Raw genomic sequence first — 14695 nt, 5'->3', positions numbered from 1 at the left:
ACTCATCTTCTTCCATGCCTGTAAAGCACCATATTTCATCCTTCCACGCCCACAGCGCACAACCGCCGTGCAGCAGCTCCTCACGCAGCCCTGCACGCCCCGGTGCGTGCGGTGCCGGCGCGGTCGGTGCCGCCGCACCCCCGGTAGCGCGGCTCGGGAGGGATCGTGGGCCGGGCGGTACCGAGCTGCTAGCCGGCACCGCGCGAGGGTCACAACCGGCCCACCCCCCCCGGGAAATCTTTTATTCTATTATAAGCAACTATTTTAGGACTGAAACGTGCCGGTGCTGCTGCCGCCTGTTCCGGGCCGACGGGGACCGGCGGGGACCGGCGCCGGCTGCCCCGGCCCCAGGGTGCTTTGTCCCCAGGAAGGACCCCGGGCGGGGGACTCGGAGCCCGGCTCCTCGCAGCAGGAACCCCTCACGGGGTCGGACCGGGGGGATCCCCGCGGGGGCCGGCCGGGGAAGCCCCCTGCGCTGCCTGGGCAAACAAAGCCCCGGGCCGGGCCACCCCATTGTCCCCGCTCCGGCCGGGCTGCGGCCGCCCCCGCGCGGGAGGAAGAGGAGGGGTCGCACACAGACAATGCCTCCCCCCACCCCCCACGCCGGATCGCCCCGCCCCCCGCTCCCCATTGGTCGGCGGGGAATTTGGGGACCCCCCGCCCGCCCCTCCGCCGTATTGTGCCGGGGGGCGCGCGTGGATCTGGGGGGGTCGGAGCGCGCGCGGCCGCCGTCGGGGGCGCGCCCGGGGGCTCCCCTTGTGTGTGAGTGCGCGGGGGTGTGCGCGGGGCCGGGGCCATGGAGGAGCTGAGCAGCGTGGGAGAGCAGGTCTTCGCCGCCGAGTGCATCCTCAGCAAGCGGCTCCGCAAGGTGGGACCCGCCGCCCCCGCACCCCCCGCTCTCCCCGCTCTCCCCGCCGCCGCTAACGCCCCTCTCCCGTCTCTCTCCGCAGGGCAAGCTGGAGTACCTGGTCAAGTGGCGAGGCTGGTCCTCCAAGTGAGCGGGGCGGTGCGGGGCGCGGATCGGTGCGGGGCGCGGATCGCGGAACCATGCGGTGCGGAGCGGCGTGCGGTGCGGGGCGCGGGTACCGCCCGCCCGGCCGCTTTTGTTTGGGTCGTGCCGCTCCTTTTGTTTACAAATAAGAGCGACCGCGGCCGGGCCCTCCCCGCCACCGCGTGGGGCTCCGCTCCCCCCTCCCGGGCCGGTGCAGCCCCCCCCGGCTGTGCCGGCCCCTCGCCCGCTGTGCTGAAACCGGAGCTCCCCCGGGATGCGCGGGGCTCGCCTCGCCCCGCGGCGGCGTGGCCGCCCCCTTGCCGATCTCCCTCCCCCGGCCCCTCTCCCCTGCCCGCCCCCCGGCTGTGCCGGCCCCCGGTACCGGCATGCCCCGGTCCGTGCCAGGCCCGGGTGTCCCTGGGGGAAGCCCCCGGTGCCCCGTCGGTGCCGGCACGGCGGGGGGGTCCGGCCCCCTGCTCTCAACCGGTCCGTGTCCTCTGTTGCAGGCACAACAGCTGGGAGCCTGAGGAGAACATCCTGGACCCCCGGCTGCTCCTGGCTTTCCAAAAGAAGTGAGCAAACTCTAAATGTTTCTAAGCAAACTGTAAAGTCAATTAACTTCTAATTGGCTGCACGTGTGGTGGAAGCCGTTGGAAACAACAGCCTGGAGCTGGCGGAGCCCTTTGTGGCCAGGCCCTTTTGTTTGTCCCCGGAGTCATGGTCGGTCCAGGTCTACCTAGAACGGCTGTGCCCTGGCCAGACAGACCCCGAGGGTTTATGGCCTCCGGGTGCACCAGGGGAATGGGGCACGGACCTGGGGCTCCCTGTCCCCATCCGGGGCTCAGGGACCTTGGCTGTGCTTGGGGGACAGCCGCAGACCCCTGGGGGGAGATGGTGCCTGGGCTTGTGAGGCATTAAAATGAGCTTGTGGAGGGTGAGCGAAATAATATCTGGGAGAAAATGGTAGAGAATGGTTTGGATTAGAAGGATCTTAAAGCTCTTCCCGATCCACCCCATCATTTCCACTATCCCAGTGGCTCCAAGTCCTGTCCAGCCTGGCCTTAGACATTACCATGGATGGGGTAATGGGCAGCCTGTGCCAGGGCCTTACCACCCTCACAGGGAAGAATTTCTTCTTAATATCCATCTAACCCTGCCCTCAGTCAGTTGGAAGCAGTTCCCTGTGTCCTGTCACTCCAGGCACTTGTCCAAAGTCCCTCTCCAGCTCTCTTGGAGCCTCTTTAAGTACTGGAAGATGCTCTGAGGTCTCCCTAGGGCCTTCTCCAGGCTGAAGCGCCTGGATGGCAGAACAAAATGGTGTCTGTCCTGTCCAGTGCATGCTCCTGCCTGGAGCCAGGCTGAGAACAGCAATGGTTCCACAGCCCTGCACCCTGGGAATCACTCACAGAGCAGAGGGGAGCCAGCTGGCCATGGCAGACATAGTGCTGCCAAGTACTTTGACATAGTAATAATAAAAATCATTAAAGTTTATTATAGGATTTAATTATAACTGGTTTCTGGATCCATTTTATTCAAGAATAGGATCTGGTGTTGGGTGCGGATAGGATGGTGTTTAATCAGCTGGATGTGTTACATCTAAACACCATCCCATTTAAACAGAACTAGGAAATGAGTACTGTGACCTGAGACATCCCAGCCTGGGCCACCGTGGCCAGAGCAGGAGGTGCTGGAGAGGTGGAAGGAGTCCAGCAGAGGAGGGGACACACTGAGCTTCCAGGGAATGCCTTTGCCTCTCCCACACCCAGCATGGAAGCTCAGCACAGCAGGGGCATAATCAAAGCAAGGCTTAGCAGGGCTGGGGACAGACCCTTCCCTTTGCCTGATCCTCTTGTGCCAGAAAAATGGCAAATCTCACCTGGTAAAGGCACAGGTTTAGGATGGGTAACACCATGTGGTCAATCACTGAGTGCTGGAAGCTGCAGGGATGTTGCTGGTGCAGACTGGGATGCTGTCCTGTCACTACCTGGCTGCCTCAGTTTCCCCAGATGTTTTTTCTTCCCCATAAACATTGTCTTTAATCCTTGTTTCCTGCAGGGAACACGAGAAAGAAGTGCAGAATCGGAAGAGGGGCAAGCGGCCCCGGGGCAGGCCCAGGAAGAACGTGGTGAGTCCCAGCAGTGCTGGGGCAGCTCTGGAGGGGCTCTGGCCTTGGAGGGCACCGGGGTTTGGGGGTGGCCTCGAGCACACAACTCGTCCCATCAGCTGATGGACCCCTGAAGATCAGCTACACAGAGAGAGAACCTGGCCATGTCTGAGGCTCCTGGCCAGGCCACCCTGGAGGGTTTATAGTGCCCATAACCATTCCTTGGTCACTGCTGTTAACTCTCCCTGTCTCTGCTGCTTTGCAGGAACCAGAGATGCCTGCAAAAACTAAGTCAAGCAGCTCCTCTTCCTCCACATCCTCCTCTTCCTCCTCCTCCGAGGAAGAGGATGAGAGTGATCTGGAAGCAAAGAGAGGTCCCCGCAGTAGGGAGACGCACCCGGTGCCGCAGAAGAAAGCTCAGATCCTGGTGGCCAAGCCCGACATGAAAGACGCTTCCAGGAAGAAACGTGGCCGGAAACCTCTTCCCCCAGAGCAGAAAGCAGCTCGAAGGACTGTGAACCTGACAAAGGTGCTGAAAACGTCCCGGAAGGAGGTGGGGAGCAGTGCCAAGCTGGTGGGGAAGCTGCAGCCCCAGCACAGCACGCAGGGCTCAGGCATGGCTATGCTGAAGGATCCACCGGGCACCTTGGCTGGGCTCAGCTCAGGGGGCTCCTCAGTGGAGAACCTGCCCAACATGATGAAGAGCGGCTCAGCGAGCCCCAGCCAGGCCATCAGCTGGCAGAGCTCCATCGTGCACTACATGAACAGGATGTCCCAAAGCCAGAGCGCAGCCGAAAGCTCGGCCCTGGGCAGGCTGGCGCTGAAGGCACAGGCAGCCAGTAAGGGCAGCTTAGGGCTGGACTTGAAAATGAGGAGCCAGAAAGGCTCTGGGGAGCTGGGACTGAACACACAGGGACCGAAAACTGCAAAGGCTTCCGGCAGCAGCGCTGGAGGGGACCAGAAATCGGGGTTTGCTGCTGGAGGCCAGATGCTGCCCAACGGCAGCAAGGCACCGTCGAGCTCATCTGGGGCCAGCAGCCAGGCAGCCTCCAGCCAGGAGCTGAACCTCCAGGCTCTGAACCTGCAGAGCGTCAAAAACGGGCCGAGCGCGGCCAGCGGGAGCAGCCTGCCCAGGCACCTCTGCGGCTCCCTGGCCAAGGGCTCCGCTGCCTGCACGGCCAGTGCGGGTGCCAAGGGTGCTGGCAGTGCCAAGGGTGGTGTGACAGGGGCCGGGCTGAGCGCCGCCGGTGCTGCTGCACTGCCAGGGGGGGACGCAGGCAAGAGCAAGAAGCAGACGCACCGGGCAGGTGACAGGGACTCGGCCAAAGGTGGCTCAGCGGGCGCTCCAGAGGGACACGCGGCCACAGAGAGCCGCAAAGCCTCCGCCCTGTCCGAAGCGAGCACAGGCGAGGACACCAGCTCGGATTCGGACCGGGATTCAGCTTCCCTCCCAGGCGTGGGTCAGAACATGTCTGTCTCCATCCAGACCAGCCAGGACTGGAAACCCACCCGCAGCCTGATTGAGCACGTCTTTGTCACCGATGTCACCGCTAACCTGATCACAGTGACGGTCAAGGAGTCCCCCACCAGCGTCGGGTTTTTCAACCTGAGGCAATACTGAGCCCAGGAGCCTAAGAGGAGGGAGAGGGCCCTTCAGCCTCACCCTCACCTTTGCCCAGCTCTTCCATCAGGGGTTTTTTCTTCAAGCAAACGCAGAGCCCTCGTGAGACCTGCTGGAACTCGTGTCTGGATAGGCTGGACCAATAACGCAGTGAAACCCGCTCCAAACTGCCAGCAGCTCCTGGATTTCCTCCCTGGCTTCTCTCCATCCTCTTCTGGAGCCGTGCCCCGTGTAGGGGTGGTCGATGCCATGCTCTGGGGGCACTGGGGCTGCCGGGGTGTCAGGCTGGCCGGTTTCGAGCCAGGCTTCACTGCCTGCAGGTCTCTCTGCTTTGAAACAGCAGATGCCAAGGGCTGCAGCTCCCTGGCCACAGGGGTGTGGAGCTGCCAGGGACAGTCTTACACCTGGGAGAGTCTCTTCTGGGCTTCCTGTGGATCTGTCTGTGAGCCATGGGAACTGCAAGTCAATCCAAATGAGGCAGCTGCTGCTCCCAGCCCTCAGGGTTGTGGAGGGCAGCTGCATTTGGGGGTTTTTCAGGGTACACTCAGCCCAGCCACCCCCCTGGGCGAGGTCATTTCCAATGATGGGAAACCCACAGCATTTCTGTTGGGGTTTCCAGCTGATAGGGAAACATTGTTTACATTTTTTCTTAAGGATTTTTTTTTTCCACGAGGGAGGGAAATAACCCCAGTCTAAGATAGGTGAAGTCCTGGATGCCACTAACAGAACAGGTGGCAGAGATGCTTTTTTTTGGAGGGTGTTTCCTTTCTGCTGGAGGAAAGTCCTGCCCTGAAAGCCAGCAGGATCCACCAGCTTTTCTGCAGTGACTTGACTTCCAGAAGAACATGAATTTCTGGGCAGCCCAGGGAGCCCCCACACCACTCCTGTACCTCATCCTGGCATTGCCAGCATCTCCACCTCCTGCTCAGCAGCTTCCAGGCACTCACAGGGACTGAGCTGGGGAATATTTTTAAGCCTTGCAGAATGTGTGAACCCTTCCAGCAGCAGGTGGGTTGCTGCTGGGGCTGCCAGGACACCCAGGACTGCTGCTCCCTGGGTTAGACCCACTCTGATCGTTCATGGTTTTCTCCAGAATGCTCAGAAGCTGGTCAAGGTCACCTGCATAGGTGGTTTGGAGTGGTGGGAAGGGAGGGGAGGGGGAGAAGGGCTACGACCAGTGGGTCCCTCAAGCTGCTGTTCGCCAAGGAACCAGAGCAGCCATTCACCTTCCCCTGGCCATCTCAGCAGCTGGGGTGCTCCTTTTGGCTTGTAATGGCACCCACTAATGGCTTTTCCACTGCAGTGTTTTCCCTGCTGCAGATTTGTCCTAGAAGCCAAAATTAGCAGCAGTTCAGGCAGAGTTTAGTAGCATTCGAGGTCATTTTCGTTCTGTTGATGCTGAGTCCTTTTCTCGGAGGCGATGAACAGCTGGCAGCTGCCCCTCCCTGCATGGTTCTGATGCCTCCACCTGACCAGCAGGTCACTGCTTAGGGGGTCCCCAGGTGACTGAGCTGGCACCAGGGCAGGCATTTCCCTTTGCCCCAGGCAGGGCCACTCACAGGAGTGTGGGTCCTTGGGCCATACTGGGGTGCAGGTACTTGTGACCCCCTGAGGCAGCAGCCCCCCATGGCGGTGGCTGCTGCCACTGCCTGGCAGTGGGGTCGCTCTCAGGTGATGCCAAAATGTCACAGTCTGTGCAGTTTGCCTTCTACTGTAACTTTGCCAAACGAGCCCCAAGGAAGCATTGGCTGTGTCAGCAGCAAGCAGGGTGTGTGCTGTGCCCGTGTGCCAGGGGTGCCAGTGCTTTGGGAGAAGAACCAAGGGCTCTGGGAGCGTGGGGTGACGCTCTCAGCCGCACACCAAACATTTGCTACTGGGCCTTTGCGAATCCAAACTGATAACAATGTGCCTTTTGGACCGTCCTTATCTCAGCCTTGTCTGTGGCACCGCTGCCACCACAGGTTTGTGCCTATGCAAAGCAGGGTGGTCACAGGGTCTTGGGGACACGGTGACACCAGTGGGGAGAGGTGTCCTGGTCCCCAGTGGGACACCTGCTGTCGTGCAGAGCCCTGCTGGGCAATGCCCCCAGAGGGGAAGCTGGCCAGGCAGGGATGCTCTTGTCTGCAGCAAGAGGATGTGTGGATTGGTTTTTCCAAGGGGAGAAAATCATCTGAAGATGCTCCAAGGAGGGGCCAGGCCCCAAGGGTGGGGCTGTGACAGCAGGTGAAGTGCTGGCTGCACTTCACAGCAGCCCTGGGCTGGCTGCTCTCTCCAGAACCTCTATCCCACGGGTTTCTTCCTGCAGGGCCTGGCTCCTGCCTCCTGCTCGGGCAAAGGGGACGTGTGTCCCAGCAGCGGGCAGCCCCTCCATCACCCAGCCTTCCCAGGCACGTCCCCTCTAGCAGCACAGGACTCTGCTGTCACCACTTGCTATTGTGCCTTTTGCTCACCAGCTGGTTCAATTCCAAAGGTCTAACGATGGTGAAAATGATAATCCAGGATTTTTTTTTCTGGCCATCTCACTCTACATTTCTTCCCCAGCTCCTTTCTCACTTGGTGTTCTGGGATCTTGGCTCACCCAGCAGCTGGGGGGGTTGAGTGCATGGTTCCCACTGGGGTTTGCTTCCCAAAGACACATCCTGTGAGTAATTTACTGGAATCTTTGGTGGACAGGGGTTAGAAGACCCCTGGTCGGTGCAGACCCTGGTTATGTACCATTAGGATTCAAGTTCTACCTTTTTTTATTCCTTTTTTTTTGTTTTTGAGTTTGCTGCTATGGGTTGGCATGTTCAGCCGGGTGTCAGACAGGCAATTAAAGGTTTGTCACTTGTCATTTTCTAAGGGGTTTCCGATGTGGAAAGTCCTGCGGTATTTGTATAGTGAATGGATATTTTCCCCAGGCGTAATCTGGTTAAGCATCCTTGTTGTTTTCCATTGGACTGGAAGAGGTGGCCGATTCAGCCATCATCCCGAGAAACTGAGTCTATTTTTATATATATATTTTGTACCAAAAAAAATTTCCCAGGAGTACACGGAGGGATGGAGATAGTTTAGGGGTTTGGTTTGTGTTGAGTTTCTAGGCTGTGTGTGATGAGCTCCAGAGCCAGGAGAAAGGTTTTACTATCAAATTTGAGATAGGTGAATACAAACAATTGTTCTTATAACTTGTGCCAGTCAGTGCTCTGATTTGTACGTTTTAATTAAAGAGAGAGCCAAATCGGTCCTGTATGACACTTATAATTGCTTTAAACTGCAGCTGTTTGTTTGCTTTTATTTTCTGAGAACAAAAGTCGGGGATGTTATTGCCCTGGGAAAGCATGAGTGCTGTGGGAGCAGGACCAGCTCCCCACGCAGCACCCCCATCCCTCCCAGCCCCTCACCCACATTCCTTGTGCAGTTTTCCGGTGCTCCTGGACACTAACGCTAGTGTAGCCCCCCAGCTCTAGGCTGCTTTTAATTTATTTGCAGGAAAACACTAGGAAATGCTTACATCGGGTGGGGGGTTTTGTATGACTTTTCCACACGTCTTTTCTAGCATATCAATAAATATTTTTTTAAACTTTTCAGCCTCGTGTGGTCACTGCTCCGGAGAGCTCCCGTTCTCCTCCGTACCCCCGGCACCGCCTGGGGCCGGCCCCTCTCCGAGGCACCGTGTTCCCGGCCCGGGATGCGGCGGGGCCCCGGGCTGGGGATGTGTGAGGCTGGGACCGGAGCCGGGAAACCAGAACGGTGAAACCGCAGCGCTTTCCCTGCGGGGCTCCGTGCCGGAGGCAGCCCCTCCGGCCCCGGGCTCCGCTGCGGCTGGAGCTGCCCCTGCACCGTGAGCGGAGCTCAGGTGCCTCCGCCCGCACCTGCGGGACCGGGACAGGGAGCGGGCCGGGACCGGGATAGGGAGCAGGACAAGGACCGGGACCGGACCGGGGAGCGGGACAGAGAGCGAGCCGGGACCGGGACAAGGACCGGGACGGGGAGCGGGCCAGGGAACGGGATGGGACCGGGACAAGGAGCGGGACAGGGGGCGGGCCGGGACCGGGCCAAGGAGCGGGACAGGGAGCGGGCCGGGCCCGGGGCTCGCCGGCCCCGGCCGCCCGCGGGGCCCCGCGGCCCGTGTGAACGGGCCCCCCCGCCGGGCCGGCGGAGAAAGGCGCCATTGTGCGGCCCTTCCTCCCGCTCCTCCCGGCGCTGGCAGCTCCCGCGGCGCGGGGTCTGCGCCCCACCCGCCCGAGCAGAAAAAGGAGGTTAATGAGGACACGGCTTCAAAAACCCCATGGAGCCCCCCACCCCCGCCTGGGCGCGTCCGCACACAAAGGCCGGGCTCGACGGGCAGGGAGCGCCGCGGCCCGACCCGTCGGAAGGGCGGAGCACCCGGGCCCGGCCCGGTACCGGCCGGCGTCGTGGCGGCGGCCCCGGCGCCGTTCCTCGGACCGGAGCCGCTCACAGCGGCCGCCACGGCCCCCTGAGGGCACCGCGGGACCCCCGGGGGGGCGCCCAGAGCGGCGACATCCGCGGCCGGGGAGCCCCCGCCTGCCCCCGGCCCCGTCGGGGCCCGGCCCCAGCTGTCCCCCGGGAGGGATCGGGCTGCAGGGCCACCCACCCCCAGCGCACCCCACGGAACTCCCAGGCACCCCAGGACCACAAAGGGAAGCCAGACACGTTTCTATTTACAAAGTATATATTTAAACTGACATAAAAAGCAGGTCTCATATGGACATTCACGGCTGGCAGAAGACACGTAGTTAAGCTTCACTTCTGAGACTGAGATTTAGCCAAATCGTTTTTGTACAAGTCTTAGATTTAAATAATTCACACGCACCGCCCGCACACACACACACACGCAGAGTACACGTCTATGTACAGACACACAGTTACACCCACAGGTACGGTTTGCTCCAGGTGTGTCGGACACACGGACGCGGCGCTGGAGCGGGGCAGGAGCGGCTCCGGGCTCTTTGCAAAGGGAAGGATCCTCCGGCCTCGGCGGCAGCAGGAGCACAAACAGCTCAACCCCCTCCTCATCCTCCAACAACACCGTGTCAGCACCGGAACCAACGCATCGGCTCTTCGTACAAACCAAGTTAAAAATTTCAATTTTACAAAATATGTCAAAAAAAAAAAAAAAAAAAAAAAAAGAAAGGAAAAACAAACTGGGAACTGTCGGACACGATGGCTCCCTTTGCACAGCCAATCCAGCATCCTGCCAGGCACCTCATGGGTCCCAAAAGGATGGGGAAGGGGACCGGGCAAGGTGAAGCTGCTGAAGGGGCCTGGAGCAGAGATGCCCCTTGCCCAGCCCATGCGAGCTCCCTGGGCCAGGAGCTGCAAATACAAGGGGCCCTGGCTCAGTCCCAGCCCTCAGGCACTGCCGGGCTTGTGCTTCCCATCCGACTGCTGCCCAGACAGAGCAAGGTGTGAGGACAGGGCCACCTGCCCCACCTCACCCTGCCACAGCCCGGCCCAGGCTCCCTCCCCTGCCCAGGGTGGCCGAGCTGGGGGAGCAGCAGAGCAGGGGCACCCCCAGGCCCCCAACCTGCTGCAGCTTGTCAGAGCCCCGAGACCCTCCCTGCCCCAGCCAGGGAGGAATCTCAGCTCTGCAGCTCAGCCCCGGAGGAATCCCATGGGCAAATCCAGCACAAAATCCACCCGAGGCGGTGGGGCTGCCCCGCACAGGAATATTTCACCTCTTGGCTATTGTTTAACCACCGTAAGGAAAGGGAAACATTTATTGTCTCTGAATGCATAAAGGTGACCCTGGGATTTGTCAGGGATGTGGATATTAGAAAACACTTTATCAGGAGTCTTCCAGCAATCTGAAGTAAACTGTGAATGGGAATAAAAATAATAATAATCCACTTTCTGTAGCAGAATAAAGTAACTAAATATGGGCAGTGAGATGTTCCGTCCCCAACCTCTCTGGCATTTCAGGAATGTAAACAGAGGGGGGTTTTGTTGGGGTTTTTTGTTTTTAGTGGGTGGGGGAACAGAATCAAGCGACCAGACAAAATGAAAACAGATATACTCAGCTCAGTCCCATCTCCCACAACTGCTACGACAACTCTATTAAAGTGCATTTCAGTATCACCCCTCAGGAACCTTACACACACAAACTCCTCTCCTCCGCAAGAAAAGGGAATTCAAGTTAATACTCCAACACTTTTAGCCTTTTTATGGATTTCTGCTTTTCCCCGCCCCGACTTTGTAGCAACATGACTTTTTTTGTTAGACTGGAAACACCCCATCCCCAACAACACTGTGAATTCAAGTGCTCACGTCAACTGTCAAGGGCAACAGTCCTGGACACAGCACACTTGATTGTACAAGCAACACCTTAAATCACAATCAAGAAATCCGGGCATTTCGCCCTCCGAGGGAGCAACACGTCCCCCTCCACCATCCATAGCATCATATGAAAAATAATAGTTAAAAAAAACCAGCACATACTTAGCTATGAACACTGTTATGTACACCGGCTCCTGCGGCAGATGCGTGAACTCGTTAGTTCTCAGTTTTATTGTCCTTTCTAGGAGCAACTGAGCAGTCACTGTTGTCTCCATTTAAATAAAACAACTCAGAGTTGAAATATATATATATAGATATATATATATAAGCATTTTTTCTTAAATAACATATTTACATCTAATAGAAAATATAACTCTAGAGATAATCTTTCCAACGAAATGTAAGAGGTGAAAAAAAAAAAACCAAAACAACAAAACAAAAGAATGAGTTAATGAATTTAGGACAGTTTCTAAATTCTCTCCAGGACCAAAAACAAAAGAAAAAAAAATTTTAAAGGAAAAAAAAAAAAAAAAGAGCAAAAAAAAAAAGAAAAAAAGAGAGGCCCACCAAGCTCTACCAAGCTTTTGTCTGGATCTGACTGAAGAAAACCCCAGCACCACCTCCACCAAACTCATCGCTTCTCCTTAAAGAATCCTTGGTCCGTGCTGCTCTCCTTGATGGTGACGGTCAAAAAGTTAGAGGTCACATCAGTTACCACCACCTTCTCCAGGTTGTTGAGAGAGGGGCTCCAGGACTCCTCCTCGGGGTCCCCCAGGATCCTGGAGACGGGGATCCTGGCGATGAGCGAGGGCCGCCCCGCCGGGCCCCCCACGCCGTCGCGGTACAGGCTGCCCACGGCCCCCGGGCTCACGGCGCCGTGCAGCAGCTTGGGCCCGCCGGGGTCCAGCCCCCCCTGCCCCTTGGGGTCCAGAAAGTCCGCACGGTGCTTGGCCAGGCGCGGGGGGAAGGCCTCGGGCCCCGCCTCGGCGCGGTTGGCACCGGGCAGGGCGCCGGGCAGGTCGGGCTCCTGCCGCCGGGCCAGCTGGATCACGCTGTGTCCCGAGCCGAACTTGGCTGCCCCCGCCGCCGCCTCCTCCATCTTCCTGGCCTTCAGGTAGTCCCCCACCTTGTCCCCCGGGTCCCCCAGTTTCCTCTTGGAGGCATCCAGAGTCTCCGCAAGGTCCTTGTAAAGCTCCTTCCTGGGCTTCGGGCCTCTCTTTTTGGGGGTCTCTCCGGGTTTCTCCTCCACGCGGATCACCCGGTCCCGGATGGCGTCTGCCTTGGGGGCGCTGCTGCTGGAGCTGCCCTGGGGGGCCAGGGCTATGTTTCTCAGTCCTTCCCTAGCCCGGGACGTGGAGCCCAACTCCTGGGGGGACCTGCCGGGATAAGGCACCCGGATCCCCCTGGAAGAGTCACTGCGGAATTCATAGGTTTTGGCTTTGGCTTTTGCCTGGGCCTGCAAAGAAGATAAATCACCCGGTGACTTTATTATCCTGCCATCCGGCTGTGTAATTGCAACTTGCAAGAGGCCACCTTTGAGGGGAGCATCCTCCGAGGGGGCCGGAGAGGAACCCCTGCGCTGGCCCGCGGGCTCCGGCCTCCTTACCTTTAGCAGGAAGGTTTTGGGCTTGGGGCCTCGCTTTTTGGGCCCGTAAAGCTCCATTTCTCGCTCCCTAGAGGTGTTAAAAGAACCAAAGCTTCAATTCAGCATAGCTACAAGACAGCAACATATTTACAAGCGCAACTGCTACAGCTAGTAAAGGCCTTGTACCTCTCCTCGAAGGCTGCGAGCAGCCGGGCATCCAGGATGTTCTCCTCGGGTTCCCAAGTGCTGTACCTGGGGGGAAGGCGGGACGGAGAGAGGGAACAGAATAAGGAGCCAGGAGGGAGCAAGACAAATAAAATAAAAACCAGGGGCATAAAGGTTCTCGCTCTGGCACAAAGGGAGAGCAGGGGGTGCAGCCAGCATCCCCCCGGCCCCCGCCGCATCCCCCCGCGGCCCCACGGGCCACTTACTTCTGCGACCAGCCCTTCCATTTGACCAGATATTCCATGCGGCCCTGCGGATGGGAAGCGAGGGAAATAAATACGCGTGGAGCGAAACCCGCGACAAACCCGCGACAAACCGCCCCGCAACAAAGGTCCCCCCGCAACGCCCCGGGCAGGCAGCGGAGCACGGGGCGGGGGGTGGTACCTACTTTGCGGATGCGGCGCTTGAGCAGGGCCTCGGCCGCGAAGACGCGCTCCCCGACGGCCGAGAGCTCCATGTTTACGCGGCCGCTCGCAGCGCAGGGGCGGCCCCGGCGCAGCCCAGACCATAATACTCCGCCCGCTGACGTCACCGCGCCCGCCCCCCCCCCGCGCGCGCGCCGCGCCGGAGCCGGGTGGAATATTCCGCCCGCGCCGCATTGGCCCCGCCGCGCCCCGCCCACCCGACGTGCGCCGCGTCCCGATGGGCAGGGGCGGGGCTTAGGGACACGCCCTCCGCCACGCCCATCGGGACACGCCCACCGCCCCGCCCCGCTCGGGGGGACGGCCCCGGGAGGGCGGGAGGGGGACCGGGGCACAAAGCGGGGCTGTGCAACCGGGAAGGGGCGGAGTGGGGTTCCGCGGCACCGCGGACGGGCAGGGTGGTTCCGCGGCGCCCGGACGGTGCGGAATGGGGGGTTCCGCGGGCTGGCACGCCTACCGGTGGTCGGACAAAGAGAGCGGAGTCAGGGGCGGGAGCGCTCCCGCGCGAAGCGGCCGTCCCGGTAGCGGCGGAGCTCGCGGAGCCGTCCGCGGACAGACGCTGTCGCGCGTGCCGCTCGGCGCCGCCGCCGCTGCGAGAACGAGAATCCTTCCCGGCGACGCGGACACGACCGGCAAAATAGGGCACCGCGACCGCCGGTTTCGCTGTGCCGGCAGCCCCCGGCTGCGGTCTCAGGCGGGAGGAGAGCTGACCCGGGGCCAGCGGGGCGGCCCCACGCGGGATTTGGTCCATCTCCCGCATTATCTGTCAGCAAACCGGCGTAGGAACGTGGCTGCGCCGCGAAGCTGCCAGCCGGTACCGAGGAGGCTGCCAGCCGGTACCCGCACCCCCTTCCCGCTCCGGCTCTGCCTCTCGCCCCGCGGCACGGCGTCGGGAGACAGCGCCTTCTCCCCGAGCCGGCCACAGAAGAACGAGACACGCGCGAGTCGCGGGAAACCGGTGCAGCCGCTGGGAGACAGGAGGACCCACGAGACCGCTTCTCGCAAGTGGGCTGGGACCGAACCCGACCCCCGCGCTGTCGGTGTGAAGCTCCGGGAGGACCGGGCAGCCTTTCAGCCCGGTCCCGCGGAGTGAAGCGGTTTCCGTGTCCGTGGGCAGCGCCGCCGCTGGGAGCTGCCCCGAGAGTGGGACGTGCGTGGGCTCCCGCGGCGCCGTTCACGACGGACGAGACCAGACGAAGTCTCTCGTGGGTTTTTCCCTCCTGTCCCCATCTCGGTGTCCCCTCCGCTAAGGAGCTCGAAGCCGACGAGCGTGGCTGCGGCCGCCACGCTCACGCGCGGGAAACCCACGGCGGGAGCGGCCGCGGGGATCCGCCTGCGCCTGCCCTCCGGTGAATGAGACCACAGCCGCGCCGGCCGGGGGCTGGGGCTGCGAGACCCGTCCCTTTCCCCGGCTGGGGAAGCCCCCCGGGGATGCCAAGACCGGAGGGCACCGGCGTAGTTTCCCGGGGAT

The 14695-nt window shown here is 60.4% G+C and overlaps 2 protein-coding genes across 6 annotated transcripts; one reads left to right on the top strand and one right to left on the bottom strand.

Moving 5' to 3' along the window:
- The first annotated feature begins 796 nt into the window (after nucleotides 1–796).
- Nucleotides 797–4716, top strand: CBX2 (chromobox 2). The gene is made up of 5 exons (XM_041409438.1): nucleotides 797–868; nucleotides 951–994; nucleotides 1498–1563; nucleotides 3047–3116; nucleotides 3361–4716. Exons 1-5 carry the CDS (start codon nucleotides 797–799, stop codon nucleotides 4714–4716), a joined length of 1608 nt encoding a protein of 535 aa, XP_041265372.1.
- Nucleotides 4717–9397: 4681 nt separating this feature from the next.
- On the bottom strand, nucleotides 9398–13330 carry CBX8 (chromobox 8). Of its 5 annotated transcripts, none has more exons than XM_041409540.1 (5): nucleotides 13191–13330; nucleotides 13009–13052; nucleotides 12764–12829; nucleotides 12599–12689; nucleotides 9398–12448 (listed from the first exon to the last, which is right to left on the bottom strand). In XM_041409540.1, exons 1-5 carry the CDS (start codon nucleotides 13257–13259, stop codon nucleotides 11624–11626), a joined length of 1095 nt encoding a protein of 364 aa, XP_041265474.1. In that variant the 5' UTR covers nucleotides 13260–13330; the 3' UTR covers nucleotides 9398–11623. The 5 variants fall into 5 exon arrangements, with proteins under 5 accessions (XP_041265474.1, XP_041265475.1, XP_041265476.1 ...); XM_041409541.1 differs by having other exon boundaries at nucleotides 12599–12665; XM_041409542.1 differs by lacking the exon at nucleotides 12599–12689.
- Between the last annotated feature and the right edge of the window lie 1365 nt (nucleotides 13331–14695).

The sequence above is a fragment of the Onychostruthus taczanowskii genome, unplaced genomic scaffold (assembly GCF_017590055.1).
Source record: "Onychostruthus taczanowskii isolate IOZ18803 unplaced genomic scaffold, ASM1759005v1 scaffold30, whole genome shotgun sequence".
NCBI classification, from domain to species: Eukaryota; Metazoa; Chordata; class Aves; order Passeriformes; family Passeridae; genus Onychostruthus; species Onychostruthus taczanowskii.
This window is presented reverse-complemented; position numbering and strand designations above follow the sequence as displayed.